The 13024-nt window shown below is 41.7% G+C and overlaps 1 protein-coding gene across 1 annotated transcript; it reads left to right on the top strand.

Annotated features, from left to right (window-relative positions):
* Window positions 1–399: 399 nt before the first annotated feature.
* LOC105212556 (zinc finger protein 629) lies at window positions 400–12155 on the top strand. Its single transcript, XM_011184588.3, has 3 exons — window positions 400–2315; window positions 10747–11191; window positions 11292–12155. The coding sequence occupies exons 1-3, from the start codon at window positions 1341–1343 to the stop codon at window positions 11894–11896; spliced, it is 2025 nt and encodes a 674-aa protein (XP_011182890.3). The 5' UTR covers window positions 400–1340; the 3' UTR covers window positions 11897–12155.
* The last annotated feature ends 869 nt before the right edge of the window (window positions 12156–13024 follow it).

Raw genomic sequence — 13024 nt, 5'->3', positions numbered from 1 at the left:
ATTTTCGTTTGCTAGATCCTTTTTGCACAGATTAGGAAAATTCCTCTTGTCACAATACCGGAAGTACTCACAGGACACTGTGGAATAGGCATACCTGCGATGACCGACCGGTGTTCGCAATATTGAGGCTGAAACACATCGGTAGCTTTACTTTTTGAGAATCAAGCTGGCCGAAATGGACATTAGCCGCCTCATAGAGCTCAAAGCGCATCGAAGATATATAAGGGTATTTTTTGTAATCCAAACTTAGGAAACTTTTGGTATCACAATGAACCGACGTCTCTGGCTGTCCAATTGGCGCAGAGAGTCAACCTCTTAATCTAACCTAAATATCCAAATGTTATAATGGAAATAATTTTCTGATAGGCAAACTTAACGCATTTTCAATGAGAAAACGGATTGAGTATTCTCATTTCAACACAAATTCTAAAATCGAGCTCCACTGTATTCAAGCCGTGGTACCCCCATAAAGCGCATTTGTCATTTAACGTTGACGACGATCATAAAAACAATGGCTCAAACCGAGCTGCTGTGCGCAGTCAAATCATATGAAAGAGAGGCTGAGAGAGCGCGCACACTCGCTGGCCGGAGCGCAAGCGCATGAAGCTCAGCACGACAGCGGATCGACGTTTAACAAATTGCCAACACTTTGGTTACGCTCCGACCGAACGTATGTAAACACAGTGAACCGACGCAAGTGGATGAAGGAGATGCTGGGCTGAAGGGATGAACGTGCGGTTGGTAGTAGCGTTTTAGTGTTGTGTTGACAACATTTAACGTTAGCGCTGTTGACGCATTTTATGGCCATTATCGTCGCCGTTGTTGTTAGTACTCCTTTTAATTGTTTCAATTTCACTTGTGATACATTTGCTGCCTTCGCAGCCGCGTTTCGGCTTGATCGTGGCTGTGGCGCTTGATGATCGTCAGTCGTCTGAGCCAACAAGTGACAGCAGCAAGTGTGTGTGGCTGAGAGATTCTGTTGCCTTTTGTAGACGCATTCAGGTGCTCATTGGCTCACGATTGGTCGGTAACGTTGTGTTTTTGTTGTTATGGTGTTTTGAGTGAGTTGATGTCAGACATCGGTTAACGGCAATACAACATAACGTATTCTGACGTGCAACGTGACAGTTCAATGCGGTTGAAACGCGCGTGCGCCAGCTTACAAGTGATATCCAAGTGATTTGTGAATTTTAGCGTGAAAATAAATAAAAGTTGGAATAAGAAGTGGAAATAAAAAGTATTGAAATACTTGGATAATAAATTGAGCTTTCAAAAGTGAACGTATTACTCGGTGAAAAAAAAGAAATTAAATTTAAATCTTTAGCGAGTTTTGTGCGGTAATGAACGATATTAGCATGGGTTTTAAGCATACCATGTTGCAACGATTACAAAACTACGATGTATACCCCTCGAAATCCACGGCCAGCAGTAATGGCTCCGAATCGGGTGAAGAGCAGACGCCACAACCCGCACATGTCACCGATTTCAGCATCAGTCGCATACTTGGCGATGAAGCGCACAACAAAGGTGGCAAGCCAGTCAAAAGTCCCACTATCAGCGTGAAAACGAACTTATCAGCGCCCTGCACGCCAACACCCTTCACCACCGATATACTCGATCTCTCGAAATCCTCACCAGCGGCGGAGCAAAAATCACCCATCGCAGCGCCACGTCAACCTGCCTATCCTACACCAACCTATCAGGGTTTTCATTCCGACTTCTTGGCCGCTGCCGCCGCCGCTAATGCAACAAAATTTTATGCGCAATTCTTTCCGCAAATGTGTGCGCCATACGCCTTGCCCAACTTTAGTGTACCAACTGCAGTACCTTACCAAAAACAACGTTACTTTGCACCGTACATAATTAACTCTAACTCAACGCACCCTAATCAACCCACGCAATCTGCCAACTCACGCTTGCCGACCTTAACGCATGCCTCGAGTATACCACTGTCACACCCCTCGTCTAAGAATATTTGCACCCGCGCAAGTTGTACAGATTGTTTGGATTTTTATAAACAATATCCGCTCTACAAGTCTACCTTGCCGTCGGTACCTACCTCACCTGCATCATCGACCTCATCCACATGTCATTCCTCGTACAGCGCCAATTATTTGAAGACAAAGTCATCCACCGAATTGCTGCTCAAGTCCTCGACGATCGCCTTGACCACAGTGGCGAATTTCAATTTAACCTCGAAAACTACAAAACTCTGCGCAAATAGCCCCTCTTCTGTGACAGCTTTGAATGCGGAAGAGATAAGCTATAAGTGCTGTATCTGCGATAAAGTTTTCGGTTGCTCGCAAACATTGCAGGTGAGTGTGGAGATGTGTAATATTATTTTAAGGAAATATGTATAAGGTGTCTGTGGATTGATTTGATCTGTATAGCCTGGCAGATTTTGATGTCTTTAGATCTATAAAAGCCTTTATTTTGTTGAGTCCACTTAAAACTTAATCAACCGCAGTAACATAAAATTAATTAGTCATGTTTTCTTTGACGTTAAAATTTGAATGAGTCAAGGTACAGGCTTGGTAAACTCCAGCAAGGATATGGAATTTGAAAAAAAATCATAGATTTTGGATTAGGAGCGGAGAGGAACTGCTGTTGAACAGTTTTATAATTTCAGTTTTCAATTTCAACCCTCGTTTTCGAACGATCAAATTCATTTTAGTAAAATAAGATCAAGTAATAACTCTTCCTGCAACGTAGGAGGACAAGCACTGCTTTAACTCCCCTTTAGCTTGATACTAAAAACTCCAAATTTGTAAGCGTCGCTAATTTTATTTCACTTTAATTAGATTTTTAGTTCGAGCTCAAACCCGACTTCGCAAACGGAGCGAGTATTTTTCTTTAACTAATCTATACACAAATATCGTTCACTGACAACTTCCGATGTCATCCTTTAAGTTTAATAGCAATCTCGGTTAAAAACTCAGAATCCAGTCCCACTATTCTTCTATGAATTTGATATGAGTATCTTTATTGTAGAATTCGAAAAAAGTCCATCTGAAATAATCAGAGAACACTTGAGCGTTCTCAAATATACTATGTGTTACAGCATCCAACATTCCGTAAGTGTATTGGGAATATTGTCAGGGTATCAATTCTTGTCCGAACATAAATCCCTATTCTTTTCAATTCCTTAAAACTGATTGTCGTGGAAACCGACAATTTTCTATGTAAAATTAATTATAATCATGCACTGATTGTCATAGGATTATTGTTTTAACTGAATTAACTTTGAACACCATCACTTGCTGACTAAAAAATTGTCTTCGGGCTCTTATCAAATGCTAACTTCGCTTAGGTTAGGTTCATTATTTAAATGATTCCTATATAGCGAATATAGGTACTTGACGCTTATTCAAATTTAAGAGGAATAAAACAAGAACCCTTATAGGGGTGTTAACGAGACACTGTCTGATTGGAAGACACGCCAGCAGATTTGGAATACCTTTCAATGATTACTGCAGAAGCTACCAAGAAGAAGAAGAAACGATTATACACCTTCTTTGTGAATGCAAGACTCTGTATAGCAAAATAATCGCAACTATTGGACACGGTTTTCTCGAGGATGTGGGCGAAGTTGCTCATGTCAAATTGTGTGAATTTTTTCACTTTATCAGGATCACATGGTGGTTCAATGATGACTCGATAGTGTGAGGGATCTCAGTCCCAGGGTTCGTCGTTTGACAGCCGTTTAACCTAACCAAACATATATAGCGATTCGTTTTTAAATTTTTAAGAAATTGGTGGTTTTAACTAATGTAAGTGTTATAAATCGTCCACCATTATACACCTAAATGTCTCAAAAACATTATCCACTAGGAGGAAGATTACCGTTTCTGCAGTAAGTAATACAAGGTCTAATTCAATAAAATGGAAACAAATCTCCTTTAAAAAGCCCGAAATTACCATATCATAGGAATTCATAATTCAATTTTGATATTCAAGGGATGGTCGGCCCGTCGGAACTGAAATAAAAACTTACCTTTTTACGTTTTCCGAAATTTTGCTTTGGCATCTGCGATAAGCATTAAATTGAATAAGATGTGCGGGTTTTCAGTTACAGTCCAGTAGACAGTTATTAAGTTTTGGAATATCCAAAATTTTCTAAATTTCAAATGAGCAATAATTAAAAGCAATAAACAATGTTACTCCCATTAAAAATTCTAGAAAATCCCTGTCTCCTTTTAAAAGTCTTCCTAAATTAAGTACATACAAACATAATTAGATCTGCACCGACCTGGTTATTTGAACCCTGGTACGTTTGAACCAAAATAAGTATATTTTTTGGCTGGAAAGGTCTCGAACATGAATACTCGAAGTTTGGAAGCAGAAGAGAAATTCAGTCAGTTCCCTTATCAATTATAGAAGAATTGTAGAGAAACCGGAATTATCGCGTTCATGGGGACACTAGAATATGGCTATTAGTGACGATAATGATAGCCAATAGAATCTATAAAGTCGTCTGAAGCGTTTGAGTCATCTATTGGCCGCACCCGATCGCCCAGCGCGCATCAAAGTGAGAAAATTCATTTGTGAACTTGTGAAACAGTATAGTAGATTTTCGAATTTTGGAAAGAGCATTTTCTTTTAAAAGATCTTACCAAATTTATTTCATACAAACATTATTAGGTATGCCAGTCTTTTTAACCAATATAGGTGTAAGCACGGATTAGTCCGAACCTGTATAATTTTTTTGCTAATTATGTCGAGAATCAGGAAATGTACTCCAAAAATTATTGGAAAGATTTATCTCGAATTTTTATCTCACAGACCTGATTATAACTCCGAGGGTTAATAGAGAAAGAATCAGGAAAATCTAAAGAAATAACACATCTTTCTAAAATTTTGAAATTATATTGAATTAATTATACGCAGTGATCGATATTACTCGCATTAAAAATCTAAATAATCACAAATATTTCTCACGAACCCATATTCGCTGATTTTCCAATAGCTTATATTGTGTTAAAGGAGTTTTCTGAGGCTTTCATCGCGTATGTTCGTTCGATAATCCGCTTAAAAGTAATAATTTTCATAGATAGATAGATAATAGATATCTTAGATATTAATGAGAACATATTTTGAGATATTATTCACATTTTCTTGGATCTCATATGTGTGTGATTGGCGTTGCAACCGTTTAGCCGGTTATAGCCGAATCGACGATAGTGCGCCACCTGTCTCTCTCCTTCGCAGTTCGGCGCCAGTTGGAGATCCCAAGTGTTACCAGGTCGCTCTCCACCTGGTCCCTCCAACGGAGTGGAGGCCTTCCCCTTCCTCGGCTTCCTCCGGCGGGTACTGCATCGAACACTTTCAGGGCTGGAGTGTTTTCGTCCATTCGGACAACATGACCTAGCCAGCGTAGCCGCTGTCTTTTTATTCGCTGAACTATGTCAATGTCGTCGTATAACTCGTACAGCTCATCGTTCCATCGTCTGCGGTATTCGCCGTTGCCAATGTTCTGAGGACCATAAATCTTGCGCAAAATTTTCCTCTCGAAAACTCCTAGTGTCGTCTCATCTGATGTTGACATCGTCCAAGCTTCTGCACCGTAAAGCAGGACGGGAATGATAAGAGACTTGTAGAGCTTGATTTTAGTTCGTCGAGAGAGGACTTTACTGTTCAATTGCCTACTCAGTCCAAAGTAGCACCTGTTGGCAAGAGTTATTCTGCGCTGGATTTCGAGGCTGACATTGTTCGTGTTGTTGATGCTGGTTCCCAGGTATACGAAATTATCTACGACCTCGAAGTTATGACTGTCAACAGTGACGTGGGAGCCAAGACGCAAATGCGCCGACTGTTTGTTTGATGACAGGAGATATTTCGTCTTGTCCTCATTCACCTCCAGACCCATTCGCTTCGCCTCCTTATCCATGCGGGAAAAAGCAGAACAAACGGCGCGGTTGTTGCTTCCGATGATATCAATATCATCGGCGTACGCCAGGAGCTGTACACTCTTGTAGAAGATTGTACCTTCTCGGTTTAGCTCTGCAGCTCTTATAATTTTTTCCAGCATCAGGTTAAAGAAGTCGCACGATAGTGAGTCACCTTGTCTGAAACCTCGTTTGGTATCGAACGGCTCGGAGAGGTCCTTCCCAATCATGACGGAGCTTTTGGTGTTGCTCAACGTCAATTTACACAGCCGTATTAGTTTTGCGGGGATACCAAATTCAGACATCGCGGCGTAAAGGCAACTCCTTTTCGTGCTGTCGAAAGCAGCTTTAAAATCGACAAAAAGGTGGTGTGTGTCGATCCTCTTTTCTCGGGTCTTTTCCAAGATTTGGCGCATGGTGAATATCTGGTCAGTTGTCGATTTTCCAGGTCTAAAGCCACACTGATAAGGTCCAATCAGTTTGTTGACGGTGGGCTTTAGTCTTTCACACAATACGCTCGATAGAACCTTGTATGCGATATTTAGGAGGCTGATCCCACGGTAATTGGCGCAGATTGTGGGATCTCCCTTTTTATGGATTGGGCAGAGCACACTGAGATTCCAATCGTCAGGCATGCTTTCTTCCGACCATATTCTGCAAAGAAGCTGATGCATGCACCTTATCAGTTCTTCGCCGCCGTATTTGAATAGTTCTGCCGGTAATCTATCGGCCCCCGCTGCTTTGTTGTTCTTCAAGCGGGTAATTGCTATTCGAATTTCTTCATGGTCGGGTAATGGAACATCTGTTCCATCGTCATCGATTGGGGGATCGGGTTCGCCATCTCCTGGTGTTGTACTCTCACTGCCATTCAGCAGGTCGGAGAAGTGTTCCCTCCATAATCCCAGTATGCCCTGGACATCGGTTACCAGATTACCACCTTGGTCTCTACATGAGGATGCTCCGGTCTTGAAACCTTCGTTAAGTCGCTTCATTTTTTCATAAAATTTTCGAGCATTCCCTCTGTCTGCCAGCTTCTCAAGCTCTTCGTACTCACGCATTTCGGCCTCTATCTTTTTTTGTCTGCAAATGCGTCTCGCTTCCCTCTTCAGCTCTCGGTATCTATCCCATCCCGCACGTGTTGTGGTCGTTTGCAATGTTGCGAGGTAGGCAGTCTGTTTTCTCTCCGCTGCGAGACGGCACTCCTCATCGTACCAGCTTGTTTTTTGTCGTTGCCGAAAACCAATTGTTTCGGCTGCAGCGGTACGCAGTGAGTTTGAGATGCCGTTCCACAGTTCCCTTATACCGAGATGCTGATGAGTGCTCTCAGAGAGCAGGAGTACAAGTCGAGTAGAGTATTTCGTGGCTGTCTGTTGCGATTGCAGCTTTTCGACGTCGAACCTTCCTTGTGTTTGTTGACGGGCATTCTTTGCTGCACAGAGGCGGGTGCGTATCTTCGCTGCGACCAGATAATGGTCCGAGTCTATATTTGGTCCTCGGAGCGTACGCACGTCTAAAACACAGGAGACATGTCTTCCGTCTATCACAACGTGATCGATTTGGTTCCGCGTGTTTCGATCAGGAGACAGCCAAGTAGCTTGATGTATTTTCTTATGCTGGAATCTGGTACTACAGACGACCATATTTCGGGCCCCAGCGAAGTCGATCAGCCTCAGGCCGTTTGGCGATGTTTCGTCATGGAGGCTGAATTTTCCGACTGTTGTGCCAAAGACACCTTCTTTACCCACCCTGGCGTTAAAATCACCAAGCACGACTTTTACATCGTGGCGGGGGCAGCGCTCATAGGTGCGTTCTAGGCGCTCATAGAAAGCATCTTTGGTCACATCGTCCTTCTCTTCCGTTGGGGCGTGGGCGCAAATCAGCGATATGTTGAAGAACCTCGCTTTGATGCGGATTGTGGCTAGACGTTCATCCACCGGGGTGAATGCCAGGACTCTGCGACGGAGTCTCTCTCCCACCACAAATCCAACACCAAATTTGCGCTCCTTTATATGGCCGCTGTAGTAGATGTCACAAGGACCCACCTTCTTCCGTCCTTGTCCCGTCCATCGCACTTCTTGGATGGCGGTGATGTCAGCCTTAAGTCGTATGAGGACATCAACCAGCTGGGCAGAGGCACCTTCCCAATTAAGGGTCCGGACATTCCAGGTGCATGCCCTTATATCATTATCCTTAAAACGTTTGCAGGGGTCGTCATCAAAAGGGGGGTGTCTCATCCGAGGCTTTCGTAGATTTTTCATTGGGGGGTGTTTTTATGTGGTGGGTCCCAAACCCTACGCACAACCGCATAAGCGGGCTTCGCCTTCTCACTTTAGCTCGCCTTCAAACGGATGTCTGTTGGCTACCCAGAGGATACTTGGTCTAAAACCGGAAGTCGTGAGCTGCTTGAACCATGTGGAGAAGAATCGTTTCTGGCCACTCCCAAGTGAGTGACAATCAAATCTCATATAAATTTAAAAAAAAAAATTGAAATTTATCTTATTTCTAATAAAAAAGTATTTTAGGTCATTTTAAACGACCCCATATGAACTATCTTTTATATAATTAAATTTTACTTAACAATATAAACACGCATCTATCTGTATATCAGATAGAGTTATATGATACCAAAACTTTAGGGTTCAAAGGCCAACAATTAAAACTAAACGAGCTAATTTGAATATTCCGGAGCATTTCCATTTTATAACAGTAAAGTTTTGCATATCAGCTACGCTAAGGTCTTTAACCGCGTTCTAAATTTTTCTAAAAAATATGCTAGTATTTAAATTTTAATTAGCAATAGAGGAGGAGAAACTAGATTTACATATATGGGATACATACATATGTATATAACAAATCATATACATCTATACACTTTCATATATATACATACACATATATATATATTGAGACATCTGTAAACACATAAACCAACAACTCAATTGGGTGGAGCCTAAAGCAGAAACCGGTTAAGCATGTACTCACGCACACTCGCACTCACACAAGAAACAACTGTATGTATAAACACCGTCATGGGTGGAGTCAACTCTGGCTCATATGGTGCCACTCCAGCTACCTGTGTGTGTGGCTGTAATGCAAGTTATAAACATGCAAATGACCAGCAGGTGTTGTTGTTTGTTGCCTCACCAGCACATATTAAAGTATTTAGCTTGCGATTAGCATATTTAAAATATGGTGAGCAGCATAAATGAAGAAGATGGAGAAAAAACAGGTTCCGAATTTCACGCTCCGCTTGCGGGCATCACGTACACAGTTAGGTGCTGTTGTTGACTTGTTGCAGAACACCAAACGGCAGTCGAGGCGCTTCAGACTCTTGCGGTTGGTTGTTGTGAGCGAGGGGCAGGGTCACCGGCAGACAGCGCTGTTATTGGTGCGATCTGTTAATGCTCAGTGTTTAGTAAGATGTGTTAAGACTGTGTAATTTAGATATACGACTAATGGTTATTTCTGCAAATATTTATGGTTGAATTTGAATATAATAATATTCAGTGTTTAGTTTATAAATTGTTTAGTTTTTTATAATATATTTTAGAAAGTGGCAGATGTGATTTCGATTTAGATTAAAAATTCAGAACTATTTGTAGACAATGTACTAGCTCGAAGTAGTTGTACGCCCTCTATGAGTATTCACAAAAATATAGAATGCACTACTTATTAATCAATTGTTGTATTTCCAGACCCAATCCATTGAATCCAAACCTTCCTCCTTGCCTCAAAACTTATTTCATTTATCCATCTTTGGGTTTCCACGCTTGTCACCAGAGCATTTTATATTATGAAACTGTATTTTCTAAATTTAATTAAATTTTCGTTTTTGTAAAGTCTAGTCCGTTTATTTTGTGAACTTTCAAATAGTCCTGTCTTTCCTAACAATTGGTACCAAATCTACATATATTATGCCTTGGTCAAGTAAATATTCCAGTTCAGTAATTAAAGTGAAAAATTGAAACGTCGACGCTATTCCTCCCACTTAGTATAATCCACTTAGTTTCTTTATCTTAGTTTTTATGAAACTTTATCGGAAGACATCAGATGTCTGCTGTATTTAGTTATAGGACAGAAAGAGATAGGATGACTTTAGCCTTTATGAGTGTTTAGCATATGCAGGAGCTTTATCCTTTCCTCTGTCGCGGTCCTTATTGGCTGAGATTCATATGAGTGCTTTTTAGGTTAAGTCCTAGTGGAACACACTTCCATTTTATGACACTAAAATTACTCTCTGGATTAGTTTTTAAGACTCGACAAAGCATTCAGAAACTACTACAAATGTGCATCGGTTTTATAACCCCAGTTCGATGTTCAAAAAAATAAATCTAGATGTTTTGTGATGATACCTTAATATACTCAAAAAACTTCTGCAGCTAGAGTCCTATAAACTTTTTATTCTGACCGCGTGAATCCCGATAGGACAATGATCAGTTAGAATTATGATAACCAAAACTAACTTTACTGAGGGCTACCCTAGGCCTCTTATGATATACCTTGAGCCTTAAGTCCGTGCTTGTCAAGCTCAGGTGAGGCCTAACCATCCAGTAGTAAACCAGAAGAGGATAACGGTGATCGAACTTGTTCACATTCTACTGACGTGCCTCAACAGCCTTCACACTTTCTGCGATCCTGCTGTGACCAGACACTCAAACTTGATCTAAAGGATACAACTTTGAACCAAAATCTATTGCCTTTTCGACATAATTTAGGAGCTCAAGTCTATTTTGGAGATTAGAATAAGTTTTTCTATATCTCGTCAGAAATCAACCCGATCAAATCCATGCAACTTCATTAATATCAATTTAATCAATTTAATTAATTAATTACTAACTCTTCAACTCAACTCTCATTTCAGGCGCACGAGAAGACACACAAATCGCCACGCTACGAGTGCACCGATTGTGGCAAAGGTTTTTCACAGCTACGCAATTACAAGTATCACCTGTCTGTGCACCGCGGTACCAAGGAGTTCGCCGCTGAATGCCCGGAATGTGGTAAAACGTTTAATGACAAAGGCTATCTGAGCAGTCACATGAAAATCCATCGCAATAAGAAAGAGTACGAATGCCCCTACTGCCCCAAATCGTTTAACCAGCGTGTAGCATTCAACATGCACGTACGCATACACACCGGCGTCAAGCCGCACAAATGTGCCGAGTGCGGCAAACGTTTCTCACGCAAAATGCTGCTCAAACAGCACATGCGCACCCACAGCGGCGAGAAGCCGTACCAATGCTCGGTGTGCGGCAAATCATTCGCCGATCGTAGCAACATGACGCTGCATCATCGATTGCACTCAGGTGAGTTGAGGCGCAGCTTTTAAGCTTCCTACAAACGATACACTCGCCAAATGTTTAAAACGAATTAACTGTTAAATATTTGTTTCTTTCATTCACTTAGGTATCAAGCCATTCAATTGTCCCATTTGCCCGAAGGCATTCACCAAGAAGCATCACCTCAAGACGCATCTAAACTATCATACTGGCTGCAAGCCGTACGTCTGCCCGCATCCGAACTGCAATCAGGCCTTCACACAGTCCAGCAATATGCGTACGCATGCCAAGAAATGTCAATATCGTCCGCTGCAATTACCCTATCCGGTTGCGGCCTCGGCGACGAGTAGTATATCAAATGTGACTTCAACAGCGTCCTCAATGGCATTGCCCACTCCAGCGGCGGCGGCGGCGTCATTAACACCAATTGTGTCACGTCTCAGCATACCAGCGCCGCCAATAGTCAGTGGCATTGCAACGACTGCAGCGGGTTTCTCATCGGTAGTGTCCAGCAGCAGCAGCAGCAGCACAACGGCATCGTCACACATTCCAAATTTGTCCACAGCCTTGTCGGCTGGTATGCGCATGTTGTCCGCTGCATCGGCAGCAGGCACTGTCACTCTGGCAAGTAACGGTACCACATCCGGTGGCCACAATGCGGTCGCACAACAGCCGCTTTTACTATTTCCGCCTGCGCAACAGCCGTTAATGGGTACACTGCGACCGTTTTAATTACGCCGAAGACAGTTAGTTTAATTACTATAATTTACCGCTATACTAGTATTTACATTTTTATTTAATTATAATCAATCATTTGTGATGTAATTTAATGTAATTATAAGTATGCACCCTGGTATAAGTGAATATATGTAAATTTAGTCTCTTACTTTTGTAACCCAAAGTACTTACTTAGAACTAGGACCCTAGTATAAGATTTATAAAAAATGGCGTGTGCTTAAGATACCTTATATAATAATAAATCAAAGAGTTAATTTTATACGAAATTAATTGATTTTTAGGTCTTTTATGACTTCGCGCCCAGTTCATCATGTTCCCGGTGAAATCGAATGGGAAGATATTCCAATATTTAGCCTAGTGAAGATGAAGTCTGAGCAGAAAAGTAAGATGTCGAGCTTGACAAACTGGATTTACAAAAGGTGGGGCAACTAATAGCATTTTTCAAAACCGGGACATTATTTTGTAGGACCCCCAGAGGCCTAGCGGTTGTTGCCCAGAGTACACTGAACTTGTGGAGCAAACACTTCGCAAGTCTACTGAATGGCAGTTAAAATATACCACCAGGAGATGGCGAACTCGATACCCCAAACTATGACAATGATACAGGTGTTCCATTGTCCGACTATCAAGAAGTCTCATAGCAATTACCCGAAGAACAACAAAACTGCAGGATACGATGTATTACCATTCGAGCTATTGAAATACTGATAAGTTGCCTGTATCAGCCTGTTTGCAAAATATGGTCAGACGAAAGCACGCCCGACAATTGGAACCTAAGTGTACTCTGCCTAGTTCACAAAAAAGGGGGTCTCCTCACAATCTGCGCCAACTAACGCGGGATAAACCTCTGTAATATGGAAGTTCTATCGAGATTACTGTGTGAAAAACTGAAGAAAATAAAGTCCTTTCTCGACGAGCAAAGACCAAACTCTACAAGTCCCTCATCATTCCTATCATGCTTTATTGTACAAATGAATGGACGATGTCAACATCCGGTGAGACGGCACTAGGAGTTTTCGAGAGAAAGACGATGGAATGATGAGTCGGTTATGTCATGTTAACCGAATTGAAAAAGCACTCCAACTTTGAAAGTCTTCAATGCAGTACCAGGTGAAGGAAGCA

This window comes from Zeugodacus cucurbitae, chromosome 3, assembly GCF_028554725.1.
Source record: "Zeugodacus cucurbitae isolate PBARC_wt_2022May chromosome 3, idZeuCucr1.2, whole genome shotgun sequence".
In the NCBI taxonomy this organism is placed as follows: domain Eukaryota; kingdom Metazoa; phylum Arthropoda; class Insecta; order Diptera; family Tephritidae; genus Zeugodacus; species Zeugodacus cucurbitae.
This window is presented reverse-complemented; position numbering and strand designations above follow the sequence as displayed.